The following is a 13,703-nucleotide window of genomic DNA, read 5'->3' as shown; positions in this document are numbered from 1 at the left end:
GTATCTGGAGTTGGCGAGTTGCTGAGATAGAAACATGTTTCGGTTGCATCTGAACCAGACTGGCTACTACTAAACTATATATATAACCAAATTCCTCCTCTATACTCGTGTTCACCTGGAATAGTTGTCTTAACTCTTCACAAACTAAAACAGAAAGATAAATGCCAAGAGACTAATCTTGGGAAAAAAAGAAGTTCAAGGGAATGCCACCTATAAAGCATCTTTCTGAACCAATTTTATCTCCATTCCACACTAAAGCATGACAGAACTGAGACACTCTAGTATTCCTGACACCCATGCTATACATAAAATATTTTTTTGAAATGCTAGTCTTACAAGACAATGGGAAGGGTGCTTCGTTTAGGTATTAATTACCAGTAAGCTGGCCAAACATGTAAATTAGTTTGGTGCGCATGTGATCTTATATTACTATTAACCAATGATCTCTGTTGATGTGCGGGTGCCACAACTAATATGTTACAAATAGTTACACCCCTATACTCGTGTTCACCTAGAATAGTCGTCTTCACAACCTAAAAGCAGAATGATAAATGCCAAGAGACTAATCTTTGAAAGTGAAAGTTCAAGGGAATGTCACCTATAAAGCATCTTTCCGGAACCAATTTTATCTCCAGTCCACACTAAAGCATGACTGAACTGAGACATTCTAGTATTCCTGACACCCGTGCTATACATAAAATATATTTTTTTGAAATGCTAGCCTTACAAGACAATGGGAAGGGTGCTTGTTTAGGTATAAATTACCAGTAAGCTGACCAAACATGTAAATTAGTTTGGTGCCCATGTGACTTATATTACTATTAACCAATGATATCTGTTGATGTGCCACAACTAATATGTTACAAATAGTTACCCCCCCCCCCCGGGTAGGTAATCTAAATTAAGTGCATCACACATAAGAAAACTGATATCTCACTTGGCCCAATTAGAAATAGATAGGTAATATACCAATATTGGTTAAAGTAGCTTACCAGTAGTATGATCTATTTATTACCAGTCACTTGACTTTTTGCATACTATCATCACTATGAACTTAAGTGTTAGAATGTAATGTGTTAATCACTGATATGCTGAAACAACTTAAACACTGGAAAGATATCCCACACAGTTATTCACTCATGCTTGATTACAGCACTATATAATGCAAAACGACTCAAACCTGAGATGTTTTGGGATTTGGACTTTTACAATAAAGTGATGATCTCCCCGTTTAGAAGGTTTATTTATATCTGGAACTCCCATATGAGGCAGCTTCACAGTATCTCCAAACTGAATGCCTGAAGGAATCTGAAGGTCTCTCAAACCATCAACAGTCTCGACCTGAAATTTATTAGGATATCTTAGAACAGACATCTATAAAAATCTCAAGAAAGTTGAACTGAACCAATCACTTAGAGCCCTAAATCATTATCAACTATCAAAGACCTCTTCTCAGATGAAATAAAAGAGAACTACATATAAAGCAAAATCAATATTCAGTAACATATATAGCGACTTACTGTGAAGAAAATTTAATAATTCGAAATAATACCAAAATGACTTTCTAGTTCGTTCGGGTTAAAAAATAAACAATGTATATATAATCTATTTTATCTTATATTAGTTTATAAGTACCAAGGAACGGGAGAATGGCATTTTAAACCGGTAATCTAATCAGGGGTGGGAATGAGCTTCTACACTTGGCTATCCATTGTAAAATACAAACGCACAACCATACTCAAAATCCAACAGTGATACATTTCCCGAATTGTTTCGTATCAATATTTGAATTATGCAATGAATCCAATATTGAGAAGATATATTAATAAATAAAGTGTTTAGTATCAGCTGGTGAAAAAAATGCCTTGAAGGTAATCACACCACGTAGAAGTTTTACCTTAATGACTGTTCCTAATATCGCCTGAGTATAATCAACATTAACATCTGAGTAGAGATGAAGGCCGTCCCTCCTTATTCCCTTTTTCTTATTGATATGAAGCACTAAAAGGAGATCCCCAACAATGCCCCTGCACTACAACATCAGAAATATTACACACGGATCAAATAAATGTTTCTCAAATTAACCTTCTCCTGGCCGGGCTGCATTTGTCATTAGATTTATCCTCATATATGCCAATTACAAGAATGGTTGATGAATTCCCTAGGAGCAAAGTAGATATAGCTAGCAACTTCATATAAATGAGATGTTAAGGTTCTTTCAGAAAATAAGAAATGCACAAGTACCTTAATGAGGAACTAGGTGTCAGCATAATTTTTTTTAGTCAAGTAAAGAGACAATCTATCTTGAAGCAAAACATAGACGTAAGACAATTTTGATTCATTTACAAATGATAGAGAAGACAAAGAAAGAAACCCTGAGACATAACAAATTCATCTTCGTAGGGGGGTTTTCACTTCAGTACCTCTGTTTTTAATTTTTTTTTGTCAGCTACTACGCCTTTAATTATAATATAGTTAAAACTGGATTCACATGAGTATTTCTGATGTGTTAATGCTAATTCAGATAATTTAACAAGTCGGTATTAAAAAAAACAAATTAATTTTCTTATAAGGTACCATGTGGTCTTCTAATAAAAAACATTTTAAATGAGAAACATAAAAAATTAGTAATAAATACTTTACTGCTGTACCTTCTTATTTGTAACAAATTCTCTAAAGTCATATATCTGAGTCTTTAAGATATGCGAAACATCATTAAAACACAACTGACTGATGTGTCGGCCTAATTTTTATGAACTTTAAAGTAATGGACTGATTATGGGTTATGTTAACAGGTAATCAAAAAACAAAAAACAGAGGTAAATCCAGGTGAGAATCACCTCTATGAGTAACAGTTTATAACTAAATGTTTTGAGTTGGGTATTTAATTTATGTGTCCAACAAAGTTCAATGTTTTCCATAACATATAAAATATTAAATTGACACCCAGATGCAGCCTACATGGCAAAAATTTGGGCATGAATATGTGGCCATGCATCCATTTGTGGTAGATAACATATAAAACATTAAATTGACACCCAGCTGCAGCCTACATGGCAAAAAATTGGGCATGAATATGTGGCCATGCATCCATTTGTAGTAACTTTAGACATTTTATGTTAGTTATATTTAACAAAATGCATGATGCATCTTGTTGAGCAAAACTATCACTTTAGTTGAGTACCTTTTGTTATCGACATTGCCCTCTCCTCGAAGTTGCATAGTGACTCCGTCCGTAGCACCAGGTGGGATGACTACTTTGATAATTCGCTTGGTCTGTATTTTACCTCGGCCTCCACAATATTTACAATGGTCAGTTATAATATTCCCATCACCCCCACACCTTGAGCAGGTAGATACCTGTAGGATATGTCAGAAAAAACACATTAGAAACAAAAAGTTGAGGAAAGTTCATTCATGTACAGAAATTCATTGCACTAATATATTACGCAACAGATCCACAGGATCCTGAATTCAAATGCGTCTCCTATCCTCACTATAATAAATCCCTTTCTGTTGCCAACTCTTCTAGTTTAATCCAAAATCTAGGCCTAACTGCTAAACCCGTGCACAAATTAACATTAATCCAGACTTCGCTCCAATTTAACTCTTTTTTTTAATCTCTAGTAATAATGAATCCAATAAATACATGAATGAAAAACCTTTGAGGGTGTGAAAATTGAAGAAAATAACTGTTCACGAGAATCCTCTCACCACTCACATAATTCACAAACTTATCCATATATGTTTGGTGTTCTCCAATTAGAGGTGCTCACAGTCACAAGAACATATACATATTGTTTTGGATGCTTGAGATATAGCTCCAAATGCTCACGCAATAAAGTGATTGTTATAGTTCAATTTGTAATCATTTAAAAAAAATTCAGTTTACTAATATGGTGTTTCCTTCTATTCTATTTGTTTTCTTCTTGGTTTTGCTGCATAACTCAAAGTCAGGTGTGACGAGACGGAACTTGAAACGATTTGCTTCCACTACATATATTTTGATATGCTTGGTTGTGTATTCTTGTGTTTATATTATAGTTGCAGGGATCGCGGGTCGATCCGGCACGTGGTACGAGTATGGGTATGTGAAACTTTAGTTTGTTTGAATCGGGTACGATGAGTCGTGAATCAGTTTTGCGGGTCGATATAATGATCCTTTTATATTTATGTAATTTGGTATATTTTTATACTAGTTATAGGAAAGACAATATTTTTCTTTTAAAGTAAGAATATAATAATATAAAGTATACTTAATCAATTTAAATTATAATAATAGACAACTTAGAGAGATAGTCAAACAGAGTACAAAATACATATATAACAATAATATTGTATAAGACAGCTGTAGTCCATCTCATCCCAATATCGAGACCGGAACTTTAATATAGTTTAACATAGTATGTTTCAAATATACGGCAGCATCAGAAGCAATGGGGATTCTGAGGTTAACTTATGTGGAAAAAAGCTTTTTAAGGATTGAGCCTGCAACAAACTCATAAATGAATTAGAGTAGAAAGTTCGATGTAATTGAACTGAAAAATCTGAAGAAAATTTGAGAACAGTCTTGTTTGAGTCGATACAAGGTGGAAACCGCTGTGTTTGAGCTAGACACCCTTACAGATATTCATTCACTTCTTAACTGAGTATTTGTGTTTGGGTCGTATCTTGATCTCTAGATGTCAAACTAAAATGAATCAAGAGCCGTTGAAAAGAAAATCAAAGGACCTCAACTTTGCAGGAAGGTCCAAAATCTAATGCATCCATCTACAAATTCCATTCTCAAGTTGCAGCCGATTTATAATAGGAATTCCATATGCTTTAAAATACTAATTTCCAGATATAAAAGAAGATACTGGGATTGAAATAAAATCAAAGTTCCCAAACGCAATCTAAAATTTTAGTTCTTCACCCGTCTTGATCGAACCGCTCCTCAATCCTCCATGAATTAATGACAGTCAAGGCACTTAAATTTCTGTGTGATCTCCTTTATGGGTAATGTGTTTCTTGAGCATTGTCGCCTGATCAACTTATTATTTTGTAAACAACCATAACATGGCAATATAATGCTCAAGCGCTTAGCTCTAAAGGGATTACCACATAGGATAGGAAAAAGGTAGCACCTTCCCACAATGGCTACACAGGTGAACTACATGCTTATGAATAGGTTCGAGTGTTTGACAAAGCTGTCAGGAATGTGACTGGATTATAGTACTCCATCATCGACACATAGTCAGAAAGTTCAGCCAAGATCTACAAGAAAGTGTACACTGCACAGCAAAGTCATGACTTTTGAGTAACACTGCGATAATTTAGTTGACTACACAAGCAAGGTCATTATATTTGGGCAGTGGACAACTTATTTTCATTAAAGATCCCGAATGTGACCCGTGGTATTACACAGTATATGCCAGTCTCTTCAAAATTTTGTGAAGTAAAAACCAAGGATTTAGAAAACAGAAGGGAATGAATCTTAATACGCATATATATCCTGGTTTGAGGTATATTTTAGAATTCGAAACTAGACCTGCTCATAACAAGAGAAACAAAATATCAGTTTCTAGAGCAGTAAAGTCAATATAAGCTGAGATTACCTGGGACATTATCCCGAATGGCGTTTTCTGAGTTTTGACAACTCCACCTCTGCCTCCACAATTAGTACAGGACTTTATACTACTGCCATATTTAGCACCAGTTCCACCACAATTCTCACACCTCTCATAACAAGAAACTTCAGTTTCTATCTCGGCTCCATAGATTGATTCTTCAAAGCTCAGAAACAAATCATGACTGAAAGATATCATGTTAGCCCAATATTATTAAAAAAGGATTCAAAATCAAGATTAAAAGTTCTATATAGTGAATTAATTGATTTTATTATGTATAGCCTCCAGCTCAATAACAATGTTGTTCTTATAAAACTAGTACGCAAGCTAAAAAATTAGGGGGTTATTAACAGTTCCACCCTTGAGTATGCTTTTTAAACACATGAACTCTTAAAGTAATAATATCATAGCTCCCGACCTTTATGTTTGTCATTTGTACAATTCAACCCTTTATGTTCGTACTATTGGACAATACAACCCTCTCTTAAAAAAATTATACCCATTTTCTGAAACGGCTGACCATTCTGATTGACGTTTGTGCAAAGCAACTGTAAAACATAAACGCTTGAAATTTTATGATGCTAGTGCGGTTAAGCATTTTAACATCATTAAAGAGGACTGAGAAATTAAGGGTGTTGAGATCATAAACATAAATTTGAGGAAGATTTTGTTAAACCTGGCATAAGAAGAGAATTGATTTATTACAAAGAAGGAACATGCTTTAGTCTCTAGTTCATCTCTTTTGTTATTACGAACATAAACTTTATCTCGACTCCAGTTGATCATATTACTTTAATTGTTTAATGACTGGTTTTACAATATATCATTACTATTTTTATTATGTTTTAGCATCTACATATGCTTATGTTTTTACATATATATATACAAGGAAAGAGTCAGTTAGGAACTCCTTATATTAGTAACCTAGTAACTTTCAAAAAAATCATTGATACATAGCCTTGATTATAAGTAAAACAGATGCATCTACTTTTACGTGTCCTGAAAAATAGCCACTCATATCATGCATAATTTTTATTATTTAATTCTTAACCATCAATATCAACATTATCAATATACAAACCACATCAACACACAACAAAAATTGAAGAACACGATGTCCAATACCAAAAATTATTATGATATAAAATGGTTAATTAACACAAAAAAATGATGTACAACACATCGTGAAGTTCTTAGATCACATTACAACCATTATAGAAATTAGAAATATCACATAATATAAAAAATTACACATAACACAAATATCACCTATGTTGCATGGAGATGGGTACGGGAAAGTATACGGGTACAGGTATTTATACTTAGGATACAAACAATATTTAACATCCAAAATATTAAAACATAAATGACATCATGCATTCTTAAATTTTAACATTATCATGTTTCAACTTGCTTCTTATTTCATACTAATCAAGTGAATCATATCATAGATTCGCTTTGTGAAATCAATGATATTATGGTGAAATCAATAATTTATTCTAAAGACTGCATTTATAGTGTCACCATCACTATAAGAACTCCACTCATCATTTTATACGTAAGTAGCGGCTGAATGAACTAATCTTTAGGACTTCTACTTTAGTGGGGACGGTTATTTTAGTCATTTTAGTCGATTTTTGGCCCCAAGCCGTCCCCATCACATACCCGTACCCGCCCCGAGACATCCCCAAACTTGGGTACGATCACCGGTCGGCATCCCCGTGCAACATAGAATATCACAAAGTTTATAATAGAAAGAAATTGGAAGAACACCTAAAAATTACAGGCTCGGCTTTGGGAGAGTGCTAAAGATCATGAATAAAAATGTTATGGTCTGAATATATTTTTCGTAGGATAGGATTTTCTATTCAACGAGATATTGCGACGCAGTTTGTTGCTCACTTACCTTGTACACTTGAATAGACTTTCTTTATTATTTTTGATAAATTACAAAATTACATAACCACAAAAGTTGAGAACACGTATAATTATGAAAAGTACCGAATACAAAAAAATATAATGGCACGACGTAAACAAATAAAAATATATAAAATATTACAGAAGGTAGAATAAAAATTATAAAATACAAAACGATACGTAAACACCAATATTTCTTTAATAAAAACAACATATTTAAAAAGATACTTTTGTGTTACTTAAAAAGCACAGGTTATTAATTACAATGCAGTATTCTGTAGAAGTAATAATGTTCAGTGATTTCTTCTACTCTATTATGTAATATATTATATGAAAAGGATAGTGTTCAATATATATATATGGCTACTCCAACAGAAACCACTAAAATAGAAACCTAACTTTTAGAATGATAGGAATGGTTGTGGGCCTTGGCAGGGTTACGTTGTGGCCGGGGAGGGGCCTAGTGGGCAAGCGTGGGGCCTACTAGGGCCCATTGGGGTATATTTTGCATGTCTGGGGCCTATCTAGGATTTTGATTTGAATCTTGGTGAGGCCTTGTGGGCCCGTGGCAGAATTTGGGGGCCGGTTGTAGGCCCCGGATAGGTTATGTGATCTAGGAAGTGGGTGATGTGATCTAGGGAGTGGGCGATGTCATATAAGGGTTGTTTTTCTTGGTTTCCATTTAAGTTCCTATTTTAGTGAATTTTATTTGATCATTTGCCTATATATATAGAGAGAGAGAGGTAGCACAATATGACTCCATAAACAACACCCTTACATTAAAAACACGGAAGAACACCATCATAACACTTTATTTTTTCATAAAAGTTGATTTGTTAAGATTGAAATGAGAATATTTGACAACAATTAAGGTTAACATATCAAACACAAAACTAAATCTGACTTAAATTTAAAAATTAAATGTAACATAAAACTAGTTTAAAATCTTATATATATCTTTGTACAAAAGAAATAATATAAATCATGTCAAATTTGATCATAACGTGTAGTTAGATTCTATTTTTATTCATTAATAAACTTTTTCAATGTGAAAATTACAATCTGAATGCAATTGTAAGTAAGATTCTATGATGCTCTTTATTGTTCTTTTATTGTTCTCTATATAAGAGTGTTTTTAATGGAGCAATGGCTTATATATATTGAGAATTTATGTATTTTGTGCTTAGCTTTAATGAAGTGGGTTTCGCATTTGCACGTTAAGCAGAAGACACTTGTAAGAATATGGACGAAGAGAGGGAGTTAAGAGATTAAAGCATCACAAAATAAATATATTAAAAAACATATTTTCGCATTTCTACGGACTCCTAATCCACCCATAGGCCATATGACCTCCCTTAACTAACAATTTTACATCTTGTATAAACAACCAAAGCTTACAACATATGAAGCTGAAACCTCATTGCAAATATGAATTAAGTTTTACTTTTTTCGGATAGTATACAAGGCACATCGTCTAGACTAGACTTCAGCAATATAGCATATATCCATCATAATTGTTTCAACTAGCTCATTGGTTCAAGATTGATTGTGGAATGAAATATTTGTCACCTATAAAAAAATATTGTGTATTTTCTAGTGGACCAAAGAAAATAACATAAAAGAATCATAGTGAAAAAATGATGCCTTATTGACTTCTGAGTGCATCAATGTGATTAATAATGAATACGCTAAGCCAAGTTATAATCCCTTCAATCCATATAATTTCTTTCCAATCCCCTGTCAGCTGTCCACATCACATATACTTTCAATATGGAAACAAAATGCTTGTACTTATTGTTTGACAGTAGTAGATGTGATTATTAGGTTATCATCCAAATAAGACATTTATGCCTACAAAAAGAAAATGCAAAAAAATTGCTCATACGGCAATCAGCATAAGGTGAACTACACAAGATTAAAAATGGAATGCGATCTCTGGGTTTTTTTAATGATACCTTATATCAAGACCTTGCCTTCCATTGTATCTCAAATTAAAGTTCATGCCTCCTGATTCTTCCCTCCCACCAAAAGCGCCATTTGAATCGCCAAAAAATGCACCAAATACTTCAAAAGGATCTACCTAATAAAACCATGCATCAAAATTTAAAATAAGTAGAAGAATTTTTTGATTGATAACATGCATCAAAAGAATCGTGAACAGAAAGAAACTTCAAGAAAACAAAGTTACAATGTAATAAAATCAATAAAGAGAACTGCTTCCTTTATATGTAACAGAACACAGTAATATATTAGATAATACTACCTCATGTGAACTGCCATCTGCTCCATTATAGTCTCCTCGTAAACCTGCCTCGCCATATCGATCATATAAAGATCTTCTTTCACTGTCTGATAGGACCTACAAGAACACTATGTTACAACTTTAAGAGAATGCGGAACTTGGAGGTCCGCTTAATAGAGCTATATGATACTTCTTTTTTTGATTTAGCCTTTGAATGCCACTTGTTATAAAAAATTTAGCTGAATCGCTCCAAAGGTAACTGAACCAGTTAGTTTAAAAACTCTGGTTGAACGCATAAGAGACCAGGTATTAACAGATTTCTACAATATTTATGTGCACTTCTTCATTTGTTTTTGTATTTTTCTTCTATTTATTTATCATTTATCTATTAAGTAGCTTGGCACAAATTAATTGTTTCACAACTTCGTCAGTGAAGTTAAACCATAGTTCTTCCTAATCAAGATTTCTTCAAGCCGTCCAAAGGACTAATATAAAAGTATGTAAGGGTCTCATTGATTTGAACATGTAGTTCCATTGTGATTGCGTCACCTACTCATCTTGCTTTCAAATGTAAGCCGCATCTTTTTCATACAATCTTTCACTTAGATCAACACATTAGAAATTTGAGATTCGATTAAATATTAAACATCATTTACATTTTTTTTAACAAAAAAATTAATAACAACCGTAAAATTAGTGGCAAACTATATACTTCAGAGATCTGCTGTTTCAAGGATCCGATTAAACCCCTGAAGATGGAGGACAGCCTAATTTATGTTCTTAATAACATTTGATATTTTACTAATCAAATCCTTTTACACTTAAACTTACAAAGTTCAAGATAATAAACTACATCGATGATAGTTCAATCAAAAACTAAATTTATCTTGAAATTTAATACTTCCCCAAACTTTAGTTTGTCTCAATGATAATGTCCATTTTCCTATTATCTTTATTCCAAAAAGTTGGTAAATCTAAATTACCATCACAGAAAAGTGGCTTTATAACAGGTCCTAAGTTCAGCATATTATGTGGCGTACAGAGTACAATTCAGAAGTGACATGCAACATACTGCTACTATGTTGAGACGCGTTGAATGATTATAAAGTATCGTTTTTACACTGTATTAAATTAAAAACGTTAGGTTGATTTTCTTGATATTGTAGTATCTTCAGTCTTCACAAGTGAAAACATTTATTTATTTAAGTTCTCTAATTTACAACACCCAAAACATATTTAATTGGGCCGCCTGGCAGCTGTAGAAGGGGAAGACTGACACTAAGTGCGAAGAGGATGTACTAACGCATTTATATACAATCAAGATATATTATAAACAGGAATAGCAATTCTTGAGTCTAAGAAAAGTTCATTGCAAAATTGTAATTGAGCGAGAAGGTACCTCATATGCAGCACTAATCTCTTTGAACTTGTCTTCTGCCCCAGGCCCCTTATTCATGTCTGGATGAAACTGTTAACCAGGCCAGGAATACAACTCAAAATCTCACATATTCAAAAGAGATGCAGAGCTTAATTATAAAGGAGCGACATATGAACAACTGAATTCATCAAGACAGAACATCAAACAAAAATAGAATCTCAAGTGTAAATGCAAAAGCTTCACATTTGTAATTGCATCAAGGCTTCCTCAAAACAGAAAACGGTTTAATTAATAGCCAAGCAAAGAAATTTTCCACGTCATCATAAACGTATTCCTACAAATAAATAGAAGGAAGGAAAATGAAATACAGGACAATAATTTACAAACTTGTTTGGAATACTCCAGTAGTTCTTAAAGCAAGTTACTATCAATGTCTTCCAACTTATATAGCAAATTCATTTAATTAAAGCCTCTGACAGATCCATACTGCGCAAGTATCTTTACCGAACCTATTAGTCTGCATCATTATATCAAGATGCTTACAAGAAGTGCAGGAAACACCTGTGCTTCCGTAAAATTTCAAGGGGTGAAATTAAGCAAAAAAGGCTGCAGGAAACAATAATGATAGCGTCCAAAAACATAATTCATCACAAGTGATAGTCATTATCCGCAGTGTGCCGCCAAGGCAACAACATATCGACCTAGCGCCAGGAAATGCAAGGTCCCCAGGTCACCGTGTTCACAAGCCCATATCTGTTATATGCTTGCCTAGATGGCTGGATGTGTTTTATTCTAGCCCAGATATGTTGGAACCGACCCATTTCAGATTGTATTCATTTTCAAATCTTGACTATAAGTTAGTTGACAGAAAACTTTTTACATCCCATTTCTCATCCAAGCTGTTGAATCCAGCAGCTTTCATCTTACATAGTAGGTTCAATATCTGCTGTATCCTATTTAATGATACACTATCTCTCGTCTCCCCTAACATACATAAAAGTGCTATGACACTTCCCATCCTTGTTCTCACAAACTACAAAAGGCCCAGACACATCGTCATAACTAATTATAAGCATTGATGTTTATAATTAAAACTGCATCAACAGAGATCACCTATAACTAATTAAAACTTTATACCACACATTTTACACAAAGCCAATACTTCATAATATTAGGTATAAAGTATAATAACAACCAAACACAACATACATTACAATAGTAACCTTTTCATTCCGAGTCATCAATCATCATTTTAAGCACAACTTAATCCTATTTTCTCCGAAAATACCACATACATTACACAAACAAAAAAAAAATCTCAATCAAACCAGTGTAATAGACATAATCAGAAAGTACAAATCACAGAAACAAAGTAGGCAGTAAACAAAACGAAAACCTTTCGAGCAAGTTTTCGATAAGAGGCCTTAATCTCAGGCAAGGTTGCAGTGCAACTCAAATTCAAAACAGAATAGTAATCAGTAGCACGACTCGAAACAGCTCGAATAAATCCAGAAAAGCTAAGACGACGCCGATTATTAGGAGGTGTAAATGAATAATTAAGGTTTATAGAAAACGAATTAGAAGTAGGAAACACAGAATTGAAGAATCCGAAAGATTTAAGTGAGGTATGCGTTGAATTGAAGAGGTAGTTAGTGGTTAGGTTAAGTATCATTTTGGTATTCGATTAGTAATGGCCAAATTCAGGGACAGGGGTTCGGTTTTATACGAGTGTGTGTGACTGTGAGCGTGAGAGCTTGTGTCTTTTTGACTTGTCTTTGAGTAACTTGGACTGTGTATCAAAATTGCAACACAACTTTGAATTGAAATCCGTTCGTTTAAGAGTTGCTCAACAGTAGACCCGGCCAAACGGTCGGCCGAATTTCCGGCGGTCCGGTTCAACAGGCAGTGAACTCGTGAACGGCCCGTAAAGCTGCACGAGCTGTGCCGTGCCGTGCCGATTTGACAATATATTAAGCCGTGAACGGCCCGCGAATTGGGTGATTTTAACGGTTCCGGTGAGTCTGGCGGTTCAGGGCGGTCGAACGAATAAAACAAATAAACGAATAAACGAATAACCGCGAATAACCGCGGGCTTCCTTGATTTGACACAAAAGTGAACTGATTGATCCAATCCTCCCACCTTTTGTTTTTTTTTTTTTTGTTTTTTGTTTTCTTTTTTTATTTTATACAAACAGACATTGCAAATAATTAAACATAATTTGTTCAAACCTACCTTTTACTCGTATTTTTATTTAATAAAATAATCAAAACAAATTTGTTTTTTTAAAAACAAAGTTAGTTTTTCAAATTAGTTACAGCTTTGAATTTTATTTTCTCAACACAAAAAAAACATAATTGAATTTTACGGCTTTATTTCTCTTCATTCATCTCAAAGGACACCACCACCAAAAAAACATAATCATCTAATGGAGAAAACTTCCAAATACTACTGCTACTGTGTGTTTTAGTGCGTGTTCAAGGAGGAGGAGTAAAGATTTGGATACATACACAAGTAACAGATAGATAGAAGTGTGTGTATTATCCAGTGGTATAATAA

The 13,703-nt window shown here is 33.8% G+C and overlaps 1 protein-coding gene across 10 annotated transcripts in view; it reads right to left on the bottom strand.

The window, feature by feature from the left end:
- LOC141720380 (uncharacterized) overlaps nucleotides 1–12,990 on the bottom strand; it is a 33,550-nt gene extending 20,560 nt beyond the window's left edge. For 8 of the 10 annotated variants that reach the window (XM_074522760.1, XM_074522759.1, XM_074522758.1 and 5 more), the window contains exons 1-8: nucleotides 12,543–12,990; nucleotides 11,168–11,236; nucleotides 9,790–9,885; nucleotides 9,482–9,606; nucleotides 5,598–5,793; nucleotides 3,185–3,360; nucleotides 1,898–2,027; nucleotides 1,181–1,341 (exon numbers count right to left, since the gene is read on the bottom strand). In XM_074522760.1, coding sequence (XP_074378861.1) covers nucleotides 1,181–1,341; nucleotides 1,898–2,027; nucleotides 3,185–3,360; nucleotides 5,598–5,793; nucleotides 9,482–9,606; nucleotides 9,790–9,885; nucleotides 11,168–11,236; nucleotides 12,543–12,818 — 1,229 coding nt within the window. In that variant the 5' untranslated portion in view covers nucleotides 12,819–12,990. The remainder of the gene's footprint in view (nucleotides 1–1,180; nucleotides 1,342–1,897; nucleotides 2,028–3,184; nucleotides 3,361–5,597; nucleotides 5,794–9,481; nucleotides 9,607–9,789; nucleotides 9,886–11,167; nucleotides 11,237–12,542) is intronic. The other 2 variants (XM_074522766.1, XM_074522757.1) reach the window with 2 other exon arrangements.
- Between the last annotated feature and the right edge of the window lie 713 nt (nucleotides 12,991–13,703).

The sequence above is a fragment of the Apium graveolens genome, chromosome 4 (genome assembly GCF_009905375.1).
Source record: "Apium graveolens cultivar Ventura chromosome 4, ASM990537v1, whole genome shotgun sequence".
In the NCBI taxonomy this organism is placed as follows: Eukaryota; Viridiplantae; Streptophyta; class Magnoliopsida; order Apiales; family Apiaceae; genus Apium; species Apium graveolens.
The sequence above is the reverse complement of the archived record's forward strand: the minus strand, read 5'-3'. Positions and strand labels throughout refer to the sequence as shown.